The sequence below is a fragment of the Equus asinus genome, chromosome 13 (assembly GCF_041296235.1).
Source record: "Equus asinus isolate D_3611 breed Donkey chromosome 13, EquAss-T2T_v2, whole genome shotgun sequence".
Classification (NCBI taxonomy): domain Eukaryota; kingdom Metazoa; phylum Chordata; class Mammalia; order Perissodactyla; family Equidae; genus Equus; species Equus asinus.
Genome location: NC_091802.1, coordinates 24,704,948 through 24,721,379, shown reverse-complemented (window position 1 = coordinate 24,721,379; position 16,432 = coordinate 24,704,948). Strand labels below are relative to the sequence as shown.

The 16,432-nt window shown below is 56.2% G+C and overlaps 2 protein-coding genes across 2 annotated transcripts; one reads left to right on the top strand and one right to left on the bottom strand.

Annotated features, from left to right (window-relative positions):
- Window positions 1–107: 107 nt before the first annotated feature.
- On the bottom strand, window positions 108–747 carry C13H17orf50 (chromosome 13 C17orf50 homolog; the record flags this gene model as incomplete). Its single annotated transcript, XM_044745221.2, has 2 exons — window positions 108–318; window positions 419–747. Coding segments are annotated over 2 exons (540 nt in total), but the record flags the coding sequence as incomplete, so codon positions are not given.
- A 7,594-nt stretch (window positions 748–8,341) lies between these two features.
- On the top strand, window positions 8,342–16,081 carry GAS2L2 (growth arrest specific 2 like 2). Its single transcript, XM_044745401.2, has 6 exons — window positions 8,342–8,856; window positions 10,335–10,576; window positions 11,460–11,567; window positions 12,662–12,758; window positions 13,361–13,613; window positions 14,180–16,081. The coding sequence occupies exons 1-6, from the start codon at window positions 8,472–8,474 to the stop codon at window positions 15,732–15,734; spliced, it is 2,640 nt and encodes an 879-aa protein (XP_044601336.2). The 5' UTR covers window positions 8,342–8,471; the 3' UTR covers window positions 15,735–16,081.
- Window positions 16,082–16,432: the final 351 nt, after the last annotated feature.

Genomic DNA, 16,432 nt, shown 5'->3' with positions numbered 1-16,432 from the left:
GCTTTGGAACGTGCTGGAGAGCGCTCCGCGTCAAGATCGAGGAGAAGGTTGCAGGGAGTTTGGGGTCAGGCGAGGATGGAGGGCACAAAGGCTGGAGGTGGGGGCGCTCAGGGGCTCCCGGTGGTCCCCGCTCCTCCCGAAGCTGGCGCCTCACCCAGATCCGGGTGCTCCAGAATGCAGTGCGCCACGAAGGCCGGGTGGCTGTGCAGGTTCCTGCATTTCTTGCAGAAAAGGATCTCGCAGCGCGCACAGGCCCCTCCGCGCGGCCGTCTCCGCCGCGTCTCCAGCACGCACGGCTCCTCCGGGAGGCTCCGCTTCCTGCGGGCGGGGACCGGGGCGCTCAGGACACCGCGCGGTCCTCTCCCGCCGGGGGCCCCGGCGCGCATCCCTGCTGCCTGGGCCGAGGGCGCGCCCTCACCTGTCGGCGGGAGCCGCCAGGCCGCCGAGCAGCGCGAACGGGCTGAGCCAGCCCCAGAAGCCGCTGTCCGCGCGCCGCAGCAGCGCCACCTGCTGGGTGCTGGACTCCTGGCGCAGGGGGCAGTAGGACACCGAGCCCCGCTGGCCCTCGTCGCCCTCCGCCTCCCGGCTCTCTGCCTCGCCCTCGGCCACGCTCTCCTCCGGCGGCCTCGCCTCGTCCTCCTCCTCCGACCCCTCCTCGGCTTCCTCTGCCTCTACCTCCCCGGCCCGGGGCTCTTCCAGTTCCTTCTTCCACAAGGGGGTCTTCACGCCTGCGGGCGGGCGGGGAGATCAGCGCAGGCCAGCTGTCCCCAGGGAAGAGCCCGGGTACCCCGTTGCCCACAACCCGACCCGACCCCCCAAAAGGCAGGCGCCTGAAGGACGGTGCGTAGGGGATGCAGAGGAACAGCAGGACTCCAAGAGAGGGTTACAGAGTGTGCAGGATTTCCCTGCCTGGCTACTTGAGATTTCCCAGACTTCTGCACTTGCTAGCTGAGGATTCGGGGCTAGACACGTCGCTTCTGTCAAGCTCGGTTTCCTCATCTGTAAAATGGTAGAAAGTAGTGCCTTTCTCAAGGGAGGCGGGTATGAGATGGCGTCTGTGCGAAGCGCCCAGGACCCAGGTTGGTGGGCTGGAAGCAATCCACAGGAGGGAGCCAGCCATGAGGATGGCGAACCCGGAGGAAACGATGGCTCATCCCGCCTTCCTTCTGATGGGCTCCAGGGTGGGTACGATCTCTGTGAGGGCTGTCGATAAACAGTAAGTGCGCTCATTGGAATGTTAATAGGTGGTGGTTTATATTTTGTTTTCTGGTTGGGATTTCTTTCTTCAAAGTGGACCTTCCTTGCCTCAAGGAAGTCCAGTGTCACCTGTGGCGGGGCGGGCAGGCAGGTGGGCATCCAGCGCCTCTGCGTGATTAAGAAAAGGTACCTCCGATGGCCAGAACAATCAGGAAAAGTGCCCCTTATGGGCAGACCAAATAGAAAAGGCTGCCCTAGGCGGGAGCCAATTAGGAAAAGGTGTCTGTTCCACCTTCCAGGCTGGACCCCAATTGCCAGCTGGATTTCAGCCACCACTCTCCCTTCTTTCTGGTGCCTTTGTTCAGGGCACGAACTCCGTGATTCCAAGCAGCAAGTCCTGGCAGGCAGGACGTTCCCGGGCTGACATGAAAGTAACCTGCTTGGCTGGGAGGTGTGCACCCTCACCAGCAGACACTCGCCCAGCACCGCCATGTGCCCTGCTGTCTGCTGGATCCGGGGAGCTAGACTTGTGAGGAAGAGAAGGGCAGGGAAGACACAGCTCCTAGGGGTTGCACTAGGAAGGTCAAGAAAACTTGCTGTTGATCCCTGCCTAACCTAAAGAGGTTGGGGAGAAAGGAGAATGATTATAAAATTAGTTTGCTAGCCGGCATGTATTGAGCACCAGCTGCATGCAATCACCATGCTAAGTTCTTCATGCCCCATGCCCCTTCATCCTCACAGCCCTCTCAGGTGGGTGATGAATTAGGTAACAGAGGGGCCTCTGAATTTCACCCAAGACTTGAAACCTTTCTAGAAAAGTTGTTTCAAAGATTCTGCCAGTTCTCAGTGTTGCTGACGTTGGAGAACCAGGGTCCACTGTACTTTTATTTAGAAAAACACGTTAAAGAACCTTCTGGTTGTAGAGGCCAGACCTAGTGCACAGCCAAAAAGGGGTGCTGGGACCATTTTGGGAGGTGGGGGAAGAGGAAACGAGGCTGGGAAGGAAGGTTGGGACTTTGGGTGCCGAGCTATGGAGTTTGGGCTTTGTCGCTCAGCAGTGGGGAGCCGCTGAACATTCTGGTGGAGGGACGTTCTCAGAGCTGCGTTTTAGGACAAGGGCTGTGTTGTAGGACAGGACAAAGGGAGACCTACTTGGGAGTCATTACAGTGGTTGAGGCCAGAGAAGACAAAGGTCTGAACAGCAGCAGGTGAAGATGAGGGGTCAGAGGTTAAGAATATTCAGGAAAAAGAGAGGAGAGGGCTTGTAGATAGATGCGTAATTGAGAAAAGGCTGGAGTTCCACTCTGGAGTTGCCATGGTGATGGGCTGGCTGGTCCATCCTGGAGTCAAGAGGCCCTGTCCTCCAGCCCCACCCTGCCTCCAGCCCCACTCACTGTGCTTATCCATCCTTCCCAAGGCTGTGCTGCCCTCTTCCCCTGACCGGGGACCGGGACAAGAGGGAGTTCCCAGAGCCGTAGAACTAGGTCTGGTCTCTAGGGCCTCTGTTGGCTCACAAGGGGCGGGGCCAGAACCTCACCTGCCCATAGGCTCCGCCCTGGAAGAGCTGCCTCTTCTAGAGCCTCCAAAAGCACTCGAAACCCAGGTGTCCCCCACCTTCCTTCTTGGGAAGGGGAGTAGAGGATGGCTTTGGCCCCCAACAGATTGGGTTCAAATCTCAGTTCAACCACATAAATATAAAAGCTCTCTGACCTTCAGCATGTTCTCTCTCTTCATCTGTAAATCAGAGATAGTAGTCCAGTACCAGACCTTACATGGCTCACAGCAAACAGTCAAAGCATTGTGTTTATTTGTATCATTATTTTCTCTCCTCCCCTTTCTGTCCTATCCCTGTGCTTCCTCACGCCTGCTCCCCACTGTAGCCACTTCCAACTCAATGCTTTAGCTCCAGGGATCAGAGGAAATGACGCCAAGTCAAATTGGAAGCAGGGCTCAAGCGAGAGCCAGGTGTAGCTCCTGAATGTTGTGTATGTGCGTGTGGGGGCTGGGGCTTGTGCTGGGGGAGGGAATAAAGTCATGGAGCCCTGGGAAAACTTCTTTTCCTGGCCTTACAGTGGGGTGTGGGCAGAGACAGGAGTCTGCAGAGGGGCAGAGCATGCAAACCCAGACACGGAGAGCCTGTCAGTCTGAAAGAGAACAATGATAAGGTCCTCCATCCGAGACTAAGGGTGGAGGGGAACCAAGTTTGGTTGAGGCAGGTTGGTCGGATGTAGAGCAAAGAGAGCAGAGCAGCCCCTGGGAATCTCCTAGTCAAATGGGGGCAAACCTGCTAAGAACTCTGAAGGGTCTAAAGTTTTGCCCTTCTTGCAAGCATGCAAGTTAGCCTGCTGTAGTTTCATGGGTGCTGCCAAAAACATGAGACTCCTGGATCAGAGACAAGGACTTTATTCCTCATGGCACAGCAGCATGGCATAGCGTATTTGTGTCAACTCCTCTTGCCCCACTGTCCCATGGGTGCCACACGGATGGGTGTCAGTGAATACCTGCAGAAACAGTGGTCTGCATTACAAGAGGAACGCTGAGCTTAGAGAACCCGAATCTTTTATAATAGGCAGTAAGCAAACCTGCTTTTTGCTCCAGAAAGAGACACTATCTCTGTCTTCCAAGGTTGTTCATTATATAAATTCCATTGAAAAGTCAGTGCCTCTGTTTACAGGACATGCAGAAATGTGAAAGACCCGTGGAGAATAGTGTCCCAACAAACCCATTCTCCTTACATTTACTGGAAGAGCTTATAGCCATCTTGGCTCTTGATTGCAAAATTCAAAAGCTCACTCTGGCTAATTTATAGAGAAAGAATAGTGGGAACTCACAGAATGGCCAGAAGACTTGACAGTTGGACAGGAACCAAGGGAGGCTGGTGACCATGAACACAGCCAAGATCACAACACAGGAACAATCCAGTAAGAGGCCACTACCGGGGACCACCCCTGGACACTGGTACCATAAGCAATCTCTTGGAGTTGATGCCCTGGCAGGCACATTCAAGCTGCTGAGCTTGTGCTGTGGCTTTGAGACAGCATCCGACCAAGACACCACAATAGGGTGTTCCCCTGGTCTGGTCATTCATTTCTTCCTGCCTCCCCCACTTCAATTTACCCAGAAGCCCTTTGTCATCCTTAGGGAGCTCATTCTCTCTTCTCGGGGCTATTTGGGGTTTTGTGGGACCTTCACAGAAGTTGGATTGTCGTAACAAACAATGCTGTATAAAAGCACTTAGAGGGGCCAGCCTGGTGGTGCAGTGGTTAAGTTCACATGTTCTGCTTTGGTGGCCTGGGGTTCCCCGGTTCAGGTCCGGGGTGCAGACCTATGTACCGCTTTTCAGGCCATGCTGTGACAGGCGTCCCACATATAAAGTAGAGGAAGATGGGCACGGATGTTAGCTCAGGGCCAGTCTTCCTCAGCAAAAACAGGAGGATTGGTGGCAGATGTTAGCTTAGGGCTAATCTTCCTCAAGAGAAAAAAAAAGCACCTTAGAAATTGACCTCACAGAGTAGTAATACGGTCCACACAGAAAGCATGAGAGCAAGCAGGTAATCCCAGTAGCACCAGGAACACACTTATGCCTCCTGTACTCAGACGCTTCCTCGGGAGGCCCCGTGAGAGGGGAGAAACCGCACTGATAACGCGTGAACTCGGAATCTGCTGGATCTGTAGCCAAAAGAGATACTTAAAACCAGAAGTAATGAGCTGTATTTTATTAGCAAGCTCCAGCATTATTTTCTGCCATTCACAGAAATCATATCTGCAGAACAAAATGAAGTCAGTTACCAAAAGTAAAGCTACAACCTGTCTACTTTTTTCTATTAAATTTTAATTTTATATTAATAGTATAAATAGCTCATTAACTTCCAATAACTAGATATAACAGAGATGTGGTATTCATTTTAGTTGAGCAATAAAGTTATCTTTATTGTTAATAAAGATAAAGAAGGAATATCCGATAAGATAGTATGTAAGTGCTACCCAAGTGAGGGTACCTACAACAACATCTTATATTTGTATAAAGAGAATGGGGCCTCTTACACTTTGAATACCATGTCAGTCAAGATTGGCTGGCCAGGGGCTGGCCCTGTGGCCGAGTGATTAAGTTTGTGTGCTCTGCTTCAGTGGCCCAGGGTTTCACTGGTTCAGATCCTGGGCACGGACCTAGCACCACTCATCAAGCCACGCTGAGGTGGCTTAAAACTACACAGTTACTCGGTTGCAGTTCTGAAGGTCAAAAGTCCAAAAGGAGCCCTACAGGACTAGACTCAAGGTATCGGCAGGGCTGGTTCTTTTCAGAGGCTCCAAGGGAGGTTCTGTTCCTTGCTTCTCCCCACTCCTGGAGGCTGCCGGAGTTCCTGGCTTGTGGCCCCATCACTGCAATCTCTGCTTCAGTTGCACATCTCCTACTTCTGTAGTCAAACCTCCCTCTGCCTCACACTTGTGATTACATTTAGGGTCCACTTTGACAATCCGGATCACCTTCCTCAACCTTCTTGAGCATCTCGAGATCCTCAACCACATCTGCAAAGTCCATTTTGCCATCTAAGGTAACATTCACTGGTTCTGGGGTCTGGGACACACCTATCTTTGGGGGTCATGATTCAGCCTACCACAGGACACGCAGCACAGATGCAATATTCTCTAAATTTTTTTTTTTTTTTTTTTGGTGAAGAAGATTGGTCCTGAGCAAACACCTGTGCAAATCTTCCTCTATTTTGTATGTGGGATGCTGACACAGCATGTCTTGATGAGCAGTGGGATCGAAACCTGCAAACCCCTGGCCACCGAAGCAGAGTGCACAAACTTAACCACTATGCCACCGGGCCAGCCCCTAAATAAATCTTCTATACCAATCCTCTCCCAGTCTGCATCAACCGAACTCTTGTATGCCCTAGTGGGAGAGACGTCTGAGAGTCAAGTGACCTGTTTCCGGATGACTCCTCAACACCTGCTGCAGATGGTCGTGTTCCTTTCCTGGTTTGCTGCACCTGCTGTATCTTGGAACCTCGGCAGGAACTGCAGTTTTAACTCTGCCACGATGGCCTGAGACCCGTCGTGATTCTCTCTCTGGGGCTGGGCCCACCTTCCCTAATTTCAAGGCCTACTATCTGAACAAAAGAGGATTCTAGAGGCAAGAAAGAAAAAGAAACAGCTCCTCTGTGCTGGGGTAACCAGCTTCGAGGATGGCTCTCCACGATCCTTGCCTCGTGGTAGCCACGCTCTTATGTAGTCCCTCCCTCAGGAAATCAGGCAGAGCTGAGTAACCTATAGGACCTCGTGGAAATGAGAGTGTGGCTTCCGAGGCTGAGCAATAAAAGACACGGGGGCTCCCGCCTGGCCCTCTCTGTTGAGGAGAGTCTCACGCTGGGGAAAGGCGGCTGCCATGTCATGAGGACACTCGATCGACCCTGCGGAGGGGTCCACACAGTGAGGGACTGAGGCCTCCCGCTAGCTTGTTTTCTTGTCTCCTCATCCATAAAACGGGTATGATAATCATAGTTCTGATGCCTTCAGGAGGTACCTGAAAGAAAATTACCTTCTAAAGGGGAAAGCCGACCCCTGCCTCATCCAGCAGCCCATTTCCTCTCCACCTCATACCCTGACTCTCTTTGCTATTCCTGGACCCTGCCAAGCCTGCCTCTGCCTGGGGCTTTTGCATTGGCTGTTTCCGCTGCTCAAGTACCCTCCCTCCAGGTATCTGCAGGGCTTGCTTCCTCGTTTCTCTCAGGTCTCTGCTCAGATATCACCACAGCAGTGAGCAGGGAGGCCCTCCCTTGACCATCATTTTTGGGTGTGTGAGGAAGATTAGCCCTCAGCTAACATCTGCTGTCAATCCTCCTCTTTTTGCTGAGGAAGACTGGCCCTGAGCTAACATCCGTGCCCATCTTCCTCTACTTTATATGTGGGATGCCTACCACAGCATGGCTTGATAAGCTGTGCCATGTCCACACCCGGGATCCAAACCGGTGAACCCTGGGCCGCTGAAGCCAAATGTTCGCACCTAACTGCTGCACCACCAGGGCGGCCCCTCCCTTCACCATCTTATGTAAAATTCCACACACATCTGCATCTCCATCTCCTTTAGTTCTTTCTTGTTCTCCCTGGTATTTATCCCCATGTGACTTACAACAGATTTATTTATCTGTCCTCCATCACCCCCTGACATGTAAGTGGCCTCCATGAAGCCAGGGACCTCGTTTGTTGCTCTATCCTCAGGCCTATAATAGTGCCTGGCACATAGTAGGAACTCAAGAAATATCTGTTGAATGAACGCATTGCTGTGGCCATGGGGTGAGGTCCTGTGATTGACAGCCTGCCCTGGAGGAATCATGTGGGTTGAGTGGGGGATGGAGCAGGTTCTCTAGAGACGGTGGGGCTCCTGGGGCAGAGACAGGGCTGCTGGGAGCTTCAGTGAGAGCTGGGACCCACCCAGTCCCGCTCGTGTGTGTCCTGACGGTCAGAGGCTTTCCACGTACGTTATTCCTTCATTCTTCACAACACGCCAGAGAGGGAGATATTCTTATTCCCATCTGACAGTTGAGGAAACTAAGGCACAGAGAGACTAGGTAGCCTATGAAGGTCACAGAGGGACTGAGGAAAGGGTCCAGGGCTAAACTCGTGTCTTTGGACTCTATCACTCTGTTTCATCCCCATCCTACAGGGCTCACTAAGCACCCCGAGGCACGGCACCCCCGGGCCCTGCATTCCCCGATTCCCCAGAAGCCCCCAGGCCCTGTGAGAGAAGTGCCCCAGCCTCTCTTCTCTGCTCCATCGGCTCCAGGGCGGGCTCTGCAGGGCAGCCCTGCCAGCCTGCCCGGAAGGGTTAACAAGGAGTGTTTGTAGCAGTCACTGTCTCCAAGGAGAGGAGGGGAAAGCAGAGTGGAGAGGCCGGCTGGCAGGCCGGTGGGGAGTTGAGGCAGCCAGCCCAGAACCGTCCAGCCCTGGGGGGACACAGGAGTGTCCTCACCTCCGCCTGTCCTGGGAGGTGGCGAACTCTGAGGGGACTGGGCAGCCGGAGAGTGAACTCTCTGCAGGGCCACCAAGTAGGGAAAGTTCAGGCAGGGACTGAGGAATGTGGGGGGCGGGGGCCTGGCCTGGCCTGGTGGCGGCTGGAGCCAGCGGCAAGTAGCAGGGCCGGAGTCCCGGCTGTCTGAGGATAGCAGGGGAACCCCTGAGTCAGGGAGAACTGGCCAAGACCCAGCAGGGGGCAGGAGGCAAAACGCAGCAGCGGGAGAGAGGAGGCGCCCACGTCCTCCCCTGCTGAGGCCATGTCCCTGCCTGGGGTACATGGGAGGAGGCCTGGGACCCTGGGGCCTCCCGTGCGCAGCATCCGGCCCTTTAAGTCCAGCGAGCAGTACCTGGAAGCCATGAAGGAGGACCTGGCTGAGTGGCTTCGGGATCTCTACGGGCTGGATATCGACGCGGCCAACTTCCTGCAGGTGCTGGAGACCGGCCTGGTGCTGTGCCGGCACGCCAACACCATCACCGAGGCTGCTCTGGCCTTCCTGGCTGAGGCACCTGCCCGAGCCCAGAGGATTCCCCTGCCCCAGGCTGGGGTCTCCTACAATGGGGCCGCCCAGCCGGGCACCTTCCAGGCCCGGGACAACATCTCCAACTTCATCCAGTGGTGTCGCAAGGAGATGGGTATCCAAGGTAAGCACCTGGACCCCCTGCCCCGACCCTTATCTTGCTGGCCGTCCATCTCCTCTCTGAGGCCAGGCTGCATCGTGGGTCAGGAACTGGGGCCCTCCTTCCAGATTTGCCTTGGGCCAGCTCATCCCTTCCCTTTCCGTGCCTCAGTTTCCCCATCTCATAGTAAATTTTCAATAAACAAATGTGTTCATTGAATGATTCATTCATTCAACAAAGATACATTGAGCGTCCCTCTCCTTTGTGTTGAGCACCATGCTGGGCACCAGGAAATAATGAGACCAAGGAGTTCATGGTGGACAAAGACAGACGAGCAGATACATAAGTTACAGCCCAATGTGATAAAAGCTCCAAGTAGATGTGCACGTGCTGGGGACCAGGCAGGAAACAGCGACCTGATGAGGTGGAAAGGTGGGGCAAGACAGGCCGCAGAGAGGAAGGCGGTCTGGGCTGAGTCTTGAGGAACAAAGAGAAGTTTGGGGGAAAGGGGATTCTAGGTGGGGGACAGCAGGGGCAAAGGTCTCCAGAAGGCGCTGTGTTTGAATGACTGGGAGGAGCTGGGGTGGGTGAGGGCACCGCCAGGGAGGGCTGGGGAGAGGATAAGGAGGAGGCAAGTGGACGTTAGGGAGGGCCAGTCGTGCTGGGGCTTGTGAGACAGTGAGGTGACATGTCAGGATCCCTAATCTCCTTGGCCTTAGACCCAGCAGCGGGATGAAGCTGGATGTTGCGCCATCCTCCAGGCAAGAGCAGTGGGGTGAGGCAGAGGGAACGATCTGGCTGGGCTACTGGCTGGTGGCAAGGCAGTGAGGAGCAGGACGGGAGGGCTGATGAAAGCTGGTGTTTTATTGCGCCCTTACCACGTGCCACACTTTGTCTGCAAACACTTAACAGCTATCCCCACCACACCTCCAGGACATAGACACTACCTCCCCATTCTACAGAAGAGGAGACTGAGGCTCAGAGACCAGCCCAAGGTCACACAGCTGGTGGGTGGGAGAGTCTGGATTCCAGCGCTGGCAGCTGGGCTCCAGAGCCGGAACTCAATCCTGCACGGGGATCCTGGGCTGGGGGTTGAGTCTGAGATGCCTGGTGGATACTGGAGGTGAGCGGAGTGGGCGGGAAGTAAGATAAACTGCTTCTTGCTCCTGGACCATCCTGGCAAACGGAGTGGGGAGAAGAGCAAGGCCGGTTAACCCTTCTCTGGCGTGGTCCCCACGCCAGGCTCCAGGTCCCCCTGCTTGACTGTGTCACCTCTCCCCACGCCCAACCTCTCCTGTTGGAAGGGCCACCCTGTCTGCACTCAGTGCCTGAGCAATTCTGCCCAGACCTCTCCTGGGCGCTGGCTTGCCTTCAAGAACCTGAGACCCAAACCACCCCCAGGCCTGCCACCTCTGTCCAGGGATGGCTCCGCTCGGCTCGGGGAGGTCAGCAGTGGGCTGAGGCTGCCTGCCCCTCCTTGTTCCTCTCCCCCTCCTTGCCAGAGGTGCTGATGTTCGAGACGGAGGACCTGGTGCTGCGCAAGAACGTGAAGAACGTGCTGCTGTGTCTGCTGGAGCTGGGCCGCCGGGCCTGGCGCTTCGGCGTGGCGGCGCCCACCCTCGTGCAGCTGGAGGAGGAGATCGACGAGCAGCTGCGGCAGGAGCTGGCCCTGCCCGCGCCGGACCCCCCGCCGCCCGAGCCCCCGGTGCGCCGGCCCTGCCACTTCCGCAACCTGGACCAGCTGGTGAGGGTGCTCTGGACACAGCCTCGAGGCCCCGCCTCCCGCTGCCCCGCCTCCCGCCCGTGCCCCGCCTGCACACTTCGAGGCACCCCCTTCGGAGCTCCAGGCCCCACCCTGACACTAATTCACCGTGTGGCTTTGAGGAAGTCATGTTCCAGTCTGAGCCTCAACCCCCCCTCACACAGAGTAGCAGCTAAACAGCTTTTTACTATTTTATTATAAATCCACACTAACACCTCTCTCATTTAACCTGCGGGACGGTTTCTAAGAACACAGACAGTGACACCATCACTAACGCCCGGGTTCAAGTCTTAGTTCTACTGCTTCGCGACTGTGTGACTTTGGGCAAATTATTTAACCTCTCTGTGCCTCGGTTCCCTTATCTGTAACTTGCAAATACTAACAGTACCTACCTTCTATGGCTGCTGTGAATAGTAAACAAGCCAGCGCTATGAAGTGCTGGGGACAGTGTCTGGCACAGAGGGGGTGCTCCATAGGAGTTAGCTGCTACTGCAATTAACCCTATTTCAACCACCGATTCGGGCTCAGGGAGGTTTGTTAACTTGCCCAAGGCCTATGAGGCGGTGGAGGCAAGGCTCCAACCCAAGCCTGTGAGATTCCAAGGTCTGCCTCCTTCACTGTTACATTCCACTGCCTGTCAGCTGACCACTGAGGGCCCCACACTGTAGGTGACCACTCAAGGTCTTGTTCTCATTGGGTCATTAAAAGTCTCTACTCTCTTCTCAGCCCCCAGCTCTGACCACGGCAGATACCTCCTAGCTGGCTCTGGGGGCACACAGGCCCTCCATTGGGCTTGACCCCGTGGCGGGGGAGCCTGGGCACCTGGGCGGAGGGGAGGGCTGAGCCCATTGCCCACTGCCCTCAGGTTCAGAGCCTCGTGAGCCACTGCACATGCCCGGTTCAGTTCTCCATGGTCAAGGTGTCCGAGGGAAAGTACCGCGTGGGGGACTCCAACACCCTCATCTTCATCAGGGTAAGTCCCAGGGCAAGGGTGGAAGGGCCAGCTGACCACAGGCTCAGCAAAATAGGGTTTCCTTCTATGGGAGCCTGCCCAGGCCTGAGAGCAAGGACAGGAAGCCACCATTCACCCCAACTTACCAGGCCTTGGGACTTTCTTTCTTTCCCTTGGAGAATTCCAGAAGATTCCTGGCAAAGTTGGCAAGCTATTCTTTCTTCCCATTAGAGCAGCCAGAACCCGCCCCCCAATTTCCTCCACCTGAGCCTAGTCTAGAGGGTGTCCCCAGGCAGAAGTGGGGTATGAAGGGTACCCCCAATTTCCATCACCTCCACTCCTCCCACAGGCTTGGTCAGAGCAAGGGGCCTGAGAACCCAGGTCTGTGTTCAGTGTGCGGCCCAGGCTCAGGACTCCACAGTCCACGCCGCACATGCCTGGCTTGGTACCTTCTGCAGAACGAGCAGTAGTTTGAGTCTGAAATGTGCTTCCCACTACCCCCACCACCCCCCATACCTGGCCGTGCCTCACCAGGGATGGTCTGTACCCAAGGGTGTGGCCAAGCACTTTCCTTGGATGCAGGCCACACCTGGGGGCAGAGCCAGCTTCCTGGGCCCTCACCCAGCCTCTGAGCCAATGGCCCTGTGAAGGAGGTAGGATTCGGGGCCCCACTTTTCAGCTGAGGAAATGGAAGCCTGGAGAGACGGTGTGATGCAGAGTGGAGCAGGGCTGAGATTCCCACGGATTCTTTGACACACATGCGACAGAGCAAAGCCAGGGCCCTGCTTCTGATACAAGCACGGGTAGCGGCAGACCCCTTCACGGTGAAGGGAGAGAAGAGAGTGCTGGGGCCAGCCTACAATGCTTGTGAAGTCCCTTAGCTCGCTGTGGGGCAACTTTCTGTTTGCCAGCCTGGCCTCCACCCTTAAAAACACGTGTTATCCGATGCCAGTCATGGAGGAGACCCAGGCTGCAAAATATGCACACTCCTAACCACACACGTGTGCAGGGGGTACTTGCGTGTGCATGTCTACATGGATGAGAGTGCGTGCTGGAAGCCTGCAGGCTGGTCCAGGAAGAGGGGATGCCCTCCACCTCACCTTTGCCCCTTGCAGATCCTCCGGAACCACGTGATGGTGCGTGTGGGGGGCGGCTGGGACACACTCAGCCATTATCTGGACAAACATGACCCCTGCCGGTGCACATCCCTCTGTGAGTCCCTTGAGAGTCCCCTGCCTGTGGCTCTGGGTCGGGAGGCCAGAAGCAGAGGCGGGAGGTAGGTCTGATCTACAGGGGCAAGAGGTGTGCAGGGATGGAGGAAAGGAAGAGACTACAGAAGGTTACAGGTGTGGTGCCCTCTCAGCCCTAGGAGGAAAGCTGAGCGGCCATAGTGCAATACCAATTTTAGCCACAAGATGGCGCCAAACACACAAAGAATCCGCAGCCTCTTGACAGGGCGTAGGTCTAGCTCTGATGTCCACAGTGGTGGCACCAAGCACGACTTGGGTCTTTAGCGCTCCCACAATATCCACCAGCACTTCAAGCCACCCCAATGAAGCCTGCAATCTAAGTAAAAGATGTGGACTTTCAACACAAACGCAGCTTTAAACAAGTCCCCCAGCTGGGCCCCCTGACCAGACTTCATACCCTAAACCCCTCTATGGAAATTCTGGCGCTGGCGCTGTCACCCTAGGTCCCGCTGTCTCTAATGTGGGATGTGGAGCGTGGGGCAGCTGGGGGAGGGGAACAGTGCACCCCATCAGCAGGAATTTAACGCTTTCTCCTCTCCTCTCTCTGTGGGGTTGTGTTGCTAGCACACAAGCCAGGCAGCTTCCTGAAGCCCCCCATTCCACCGGTGCAGCACGAAGTGAGGGTACAGGATGAACCCTCCAAGCGACAGCCTACGATGACCATCAGCCGCTCCCAGAGCCCACTGCCCTCTGTGGACTGGAAGACATACACGTCTTCAGGCCGAAAGCTGAGGCCCCCCGTCTCATCCTCCCCCAGCCCCCGCAGTGACGGAGGAGCAGGGGCAGGGGTCCTCAGAGAGACAGCATCATTCCTGAGGTACAGGGGAGGGACAGGGCAGGGCTTCTCTCTGCTTTGAAGTCCACATTCTCAGAGGCCACCTCATCCCAAGATAAAGGGAGCCCCAAAAAGAGCTCAGCTGTTTCAATTTTAGTCTATGTGCTGCCAAAGCGAGTGTGACCTCAGGTGTTCAGAAACAGAAAAACATCCAGTACCCTTGGGATCACCTAGTTACTTCATATGCCCTCCCATTTCACAGATGAGGAGGCTGAAGCCCATAAAGGGAACAGACCTACTCAAGGTCCGAGCAGACACTAAGACTCATCTGCCACCCAAGACTGGTGGCCTCTAGCTGTGGGATCTGAAGTAACCCAGGGTCTGCACCAGGCTTCTTTCAATCTGCTACACAGGGGATGAGGGAGCACAGACTTAAACAGTGTCTGCCATAAGGAGGACTCTCGGGTAGGCACAGGGGGAGAGGGAGCATCTGTTTCATGCAACGTGAAGTCTGGCCCCCTGAGTTCTGGCCGGAGAAAGGCCATCCCTCCCCAGAGCCAGGGGTCTGGATCAGATGACCCTGCTGGCCTTATGATTCTCCCTTTCAGGTGCCAGGAGAAGTCATTGACCCCATCTTGGAGGCAGCTGCCAGCTGGGGACAGCCCACCCAGCCCCCAATCCTCACCCACCCACAGGACCCGAGACCCACGGTGCACCTCCTCGGGGAAAAGGGGGGACAGAGACCCACCAGAACTCCTCAGGGGAAGGACTCCCACATCTTGGGTTCATGAGGAGACAGATAACTGGGGAACCCATGCCAGAGCCCCCACCCCCCAGAGACTCCAAGCCCCTGAGGCCACCGCCAAAGGGACACCAGCAAGAGCACCATCTCCCCTGCCTCGTTACCCCAGCTCTGCTAAGCCCATGGGCCCCAGGCAACCACCCCGGGGTGAAGCCGAGGGTGCTTCCTCCCAGCTCAGAGAGCCAGCATCTGCCTGTTCTCCATCCCCTGTTAAAGGACCCAGCAAGATCCCCATCTGGCTGCCCCCTGCCCGCCCCCCAACTCCAGGAAGAAGCTTTCCAGGTACTGCAAGTGGAGGTTCCACGACAGAAGTGGGGAGAAACCCTATCCCATTAAGGGCTGTCACTGGGCACCTGGCTGGGCCCAGACATGGGGACTGCTTTGTGGAAGAGAGGCAAGGGGACCAGAAGCCAGACATCCCAGTGACAGCAGGGTCTCCAGAGCTGCAGGGCCTGGGCCCACACGGGCAGGAGGGGCAGTACACACCCCTGCCCCTGGGCGGGAGCAAGGAGCAAGGCATCTATCACAGCCTGGAGGAGGAGATTTTGGCCAACATGAAGCTGTTAGAGGTGGGGGGTGCCCACCCCTGGGGGCCAGGGTCCGGGGCCATCCCTCGTAGTGGAGTCTACGTCCCCAGCCTGGGGGGGCGGTGGCCTGCACCTGGGGGTCCTTATGACAAAGTCATCCAAGAACTGGCTCAGGGCCCCCCACCACTCCTTAAAGTGGACCTGAGAGCCTGGAAGGCAGCACCTCTAGGCTCCCCTAACCCAGCTGTTACCATAGGCCCAGGAAGTCCAAAAGGGAAACTGGGAGCTCAAGAGAGTGGGCCCAGGACTAAGGCAAACCTGAGTTCCAAGGGTACCAGGATGAGGAAGGTCCCAGCTCAAGGAGGGCAGAACTGCTCAGCCCCTACAGTGTCTGTCAGCAGGGAGGCCCCTACACCTTTGCCCTCAGGCCCCAATACTGACAAAGCCAAGGCATGTCCTGGCAAGGGCAAGAGAACACTCCGGAAGCCCCAGAGAGTCCCATCCATCTACAAGCTGAAGCTGAGGCCCAGGATCCCACCCCGGAGAGACCACAGGCCTGAGAAGCAGCCTTCACGAATCCCCAAGCCACTGGCCTACCTCCGCCTGGGTCCAGCCAGGGTGCCCCCCAGGGGCAGACTGACAAGAGCAGGGCTGGGCAGAAAGGGAGGGAAGGCAGCCCTGGTGGATGGAGCCAGGGCTGGGGAGAAGGAGGAGGAAGGAAAAGAGGGGAAAGAGCCAGTGGCCCCACTGGAGAGTAGCCTCCAGCCTTTGGAGGGTCTGGGGCCTCAGCAGCTTGACCCAGCTCCACTCCCACCTGAGGAGTCCTGGGTCTGAGGAGGGGCTTCTCATCTCCTCACCTGTGGGTTTGGGAAGGAGGGAAGTGAAAAGAATGCACATGTATCCATTGGATTTCCAGCTGCAGGAGTGGAAGGGAAAGTGCCTCACCTCAGTACAGGCCTTGGGCAGGAGAGGTAGGATGACAAATACAGACTCAATCCGCTCAGTTGAGCAAAGGGCCAGCCCATCACTCCCACTCCGACTCCAGAGTTAGGCTAGGGGCGGTGGGGCCATCCTGTACCTTACTGCCCTCCCCAGAACAGCTCTCCAGACTCCTTTCCTCTGACCTCTGGCCATGTCCACCATTTCCACAACTCATAAGTTATTAAACATGTGTGGGTCTGTCCTTGAGTCCCCAGCTTTTGAGTCCCTCACTCTAAGGCTGTGGTGGTGCACGAAGGTGTAGCCTCAAATGTTCTCCCACTGGAGGGAGCAGGGGAGGGGGCTGGGGGTGAGAGAGGCTTCCTTTCTTGAGGCTCAGCCAACCTTGCCAGACGGCCGATCTCTCCTGGAAGCAGCTGGTGCGTCAGCACCATGGACAGAGACAAGGGCCACCCGACACGCGCAGGACGTCAAAGCTTTGCTCTGGAATTTGGGAACCGAGATCACTCAGAGCCAAGAGGGATGGTTGAGTGTTCTTAACACATCTACACCCACGAAGTTATGACGGGGGCCACAGAGGCTCGGCGGCAAGC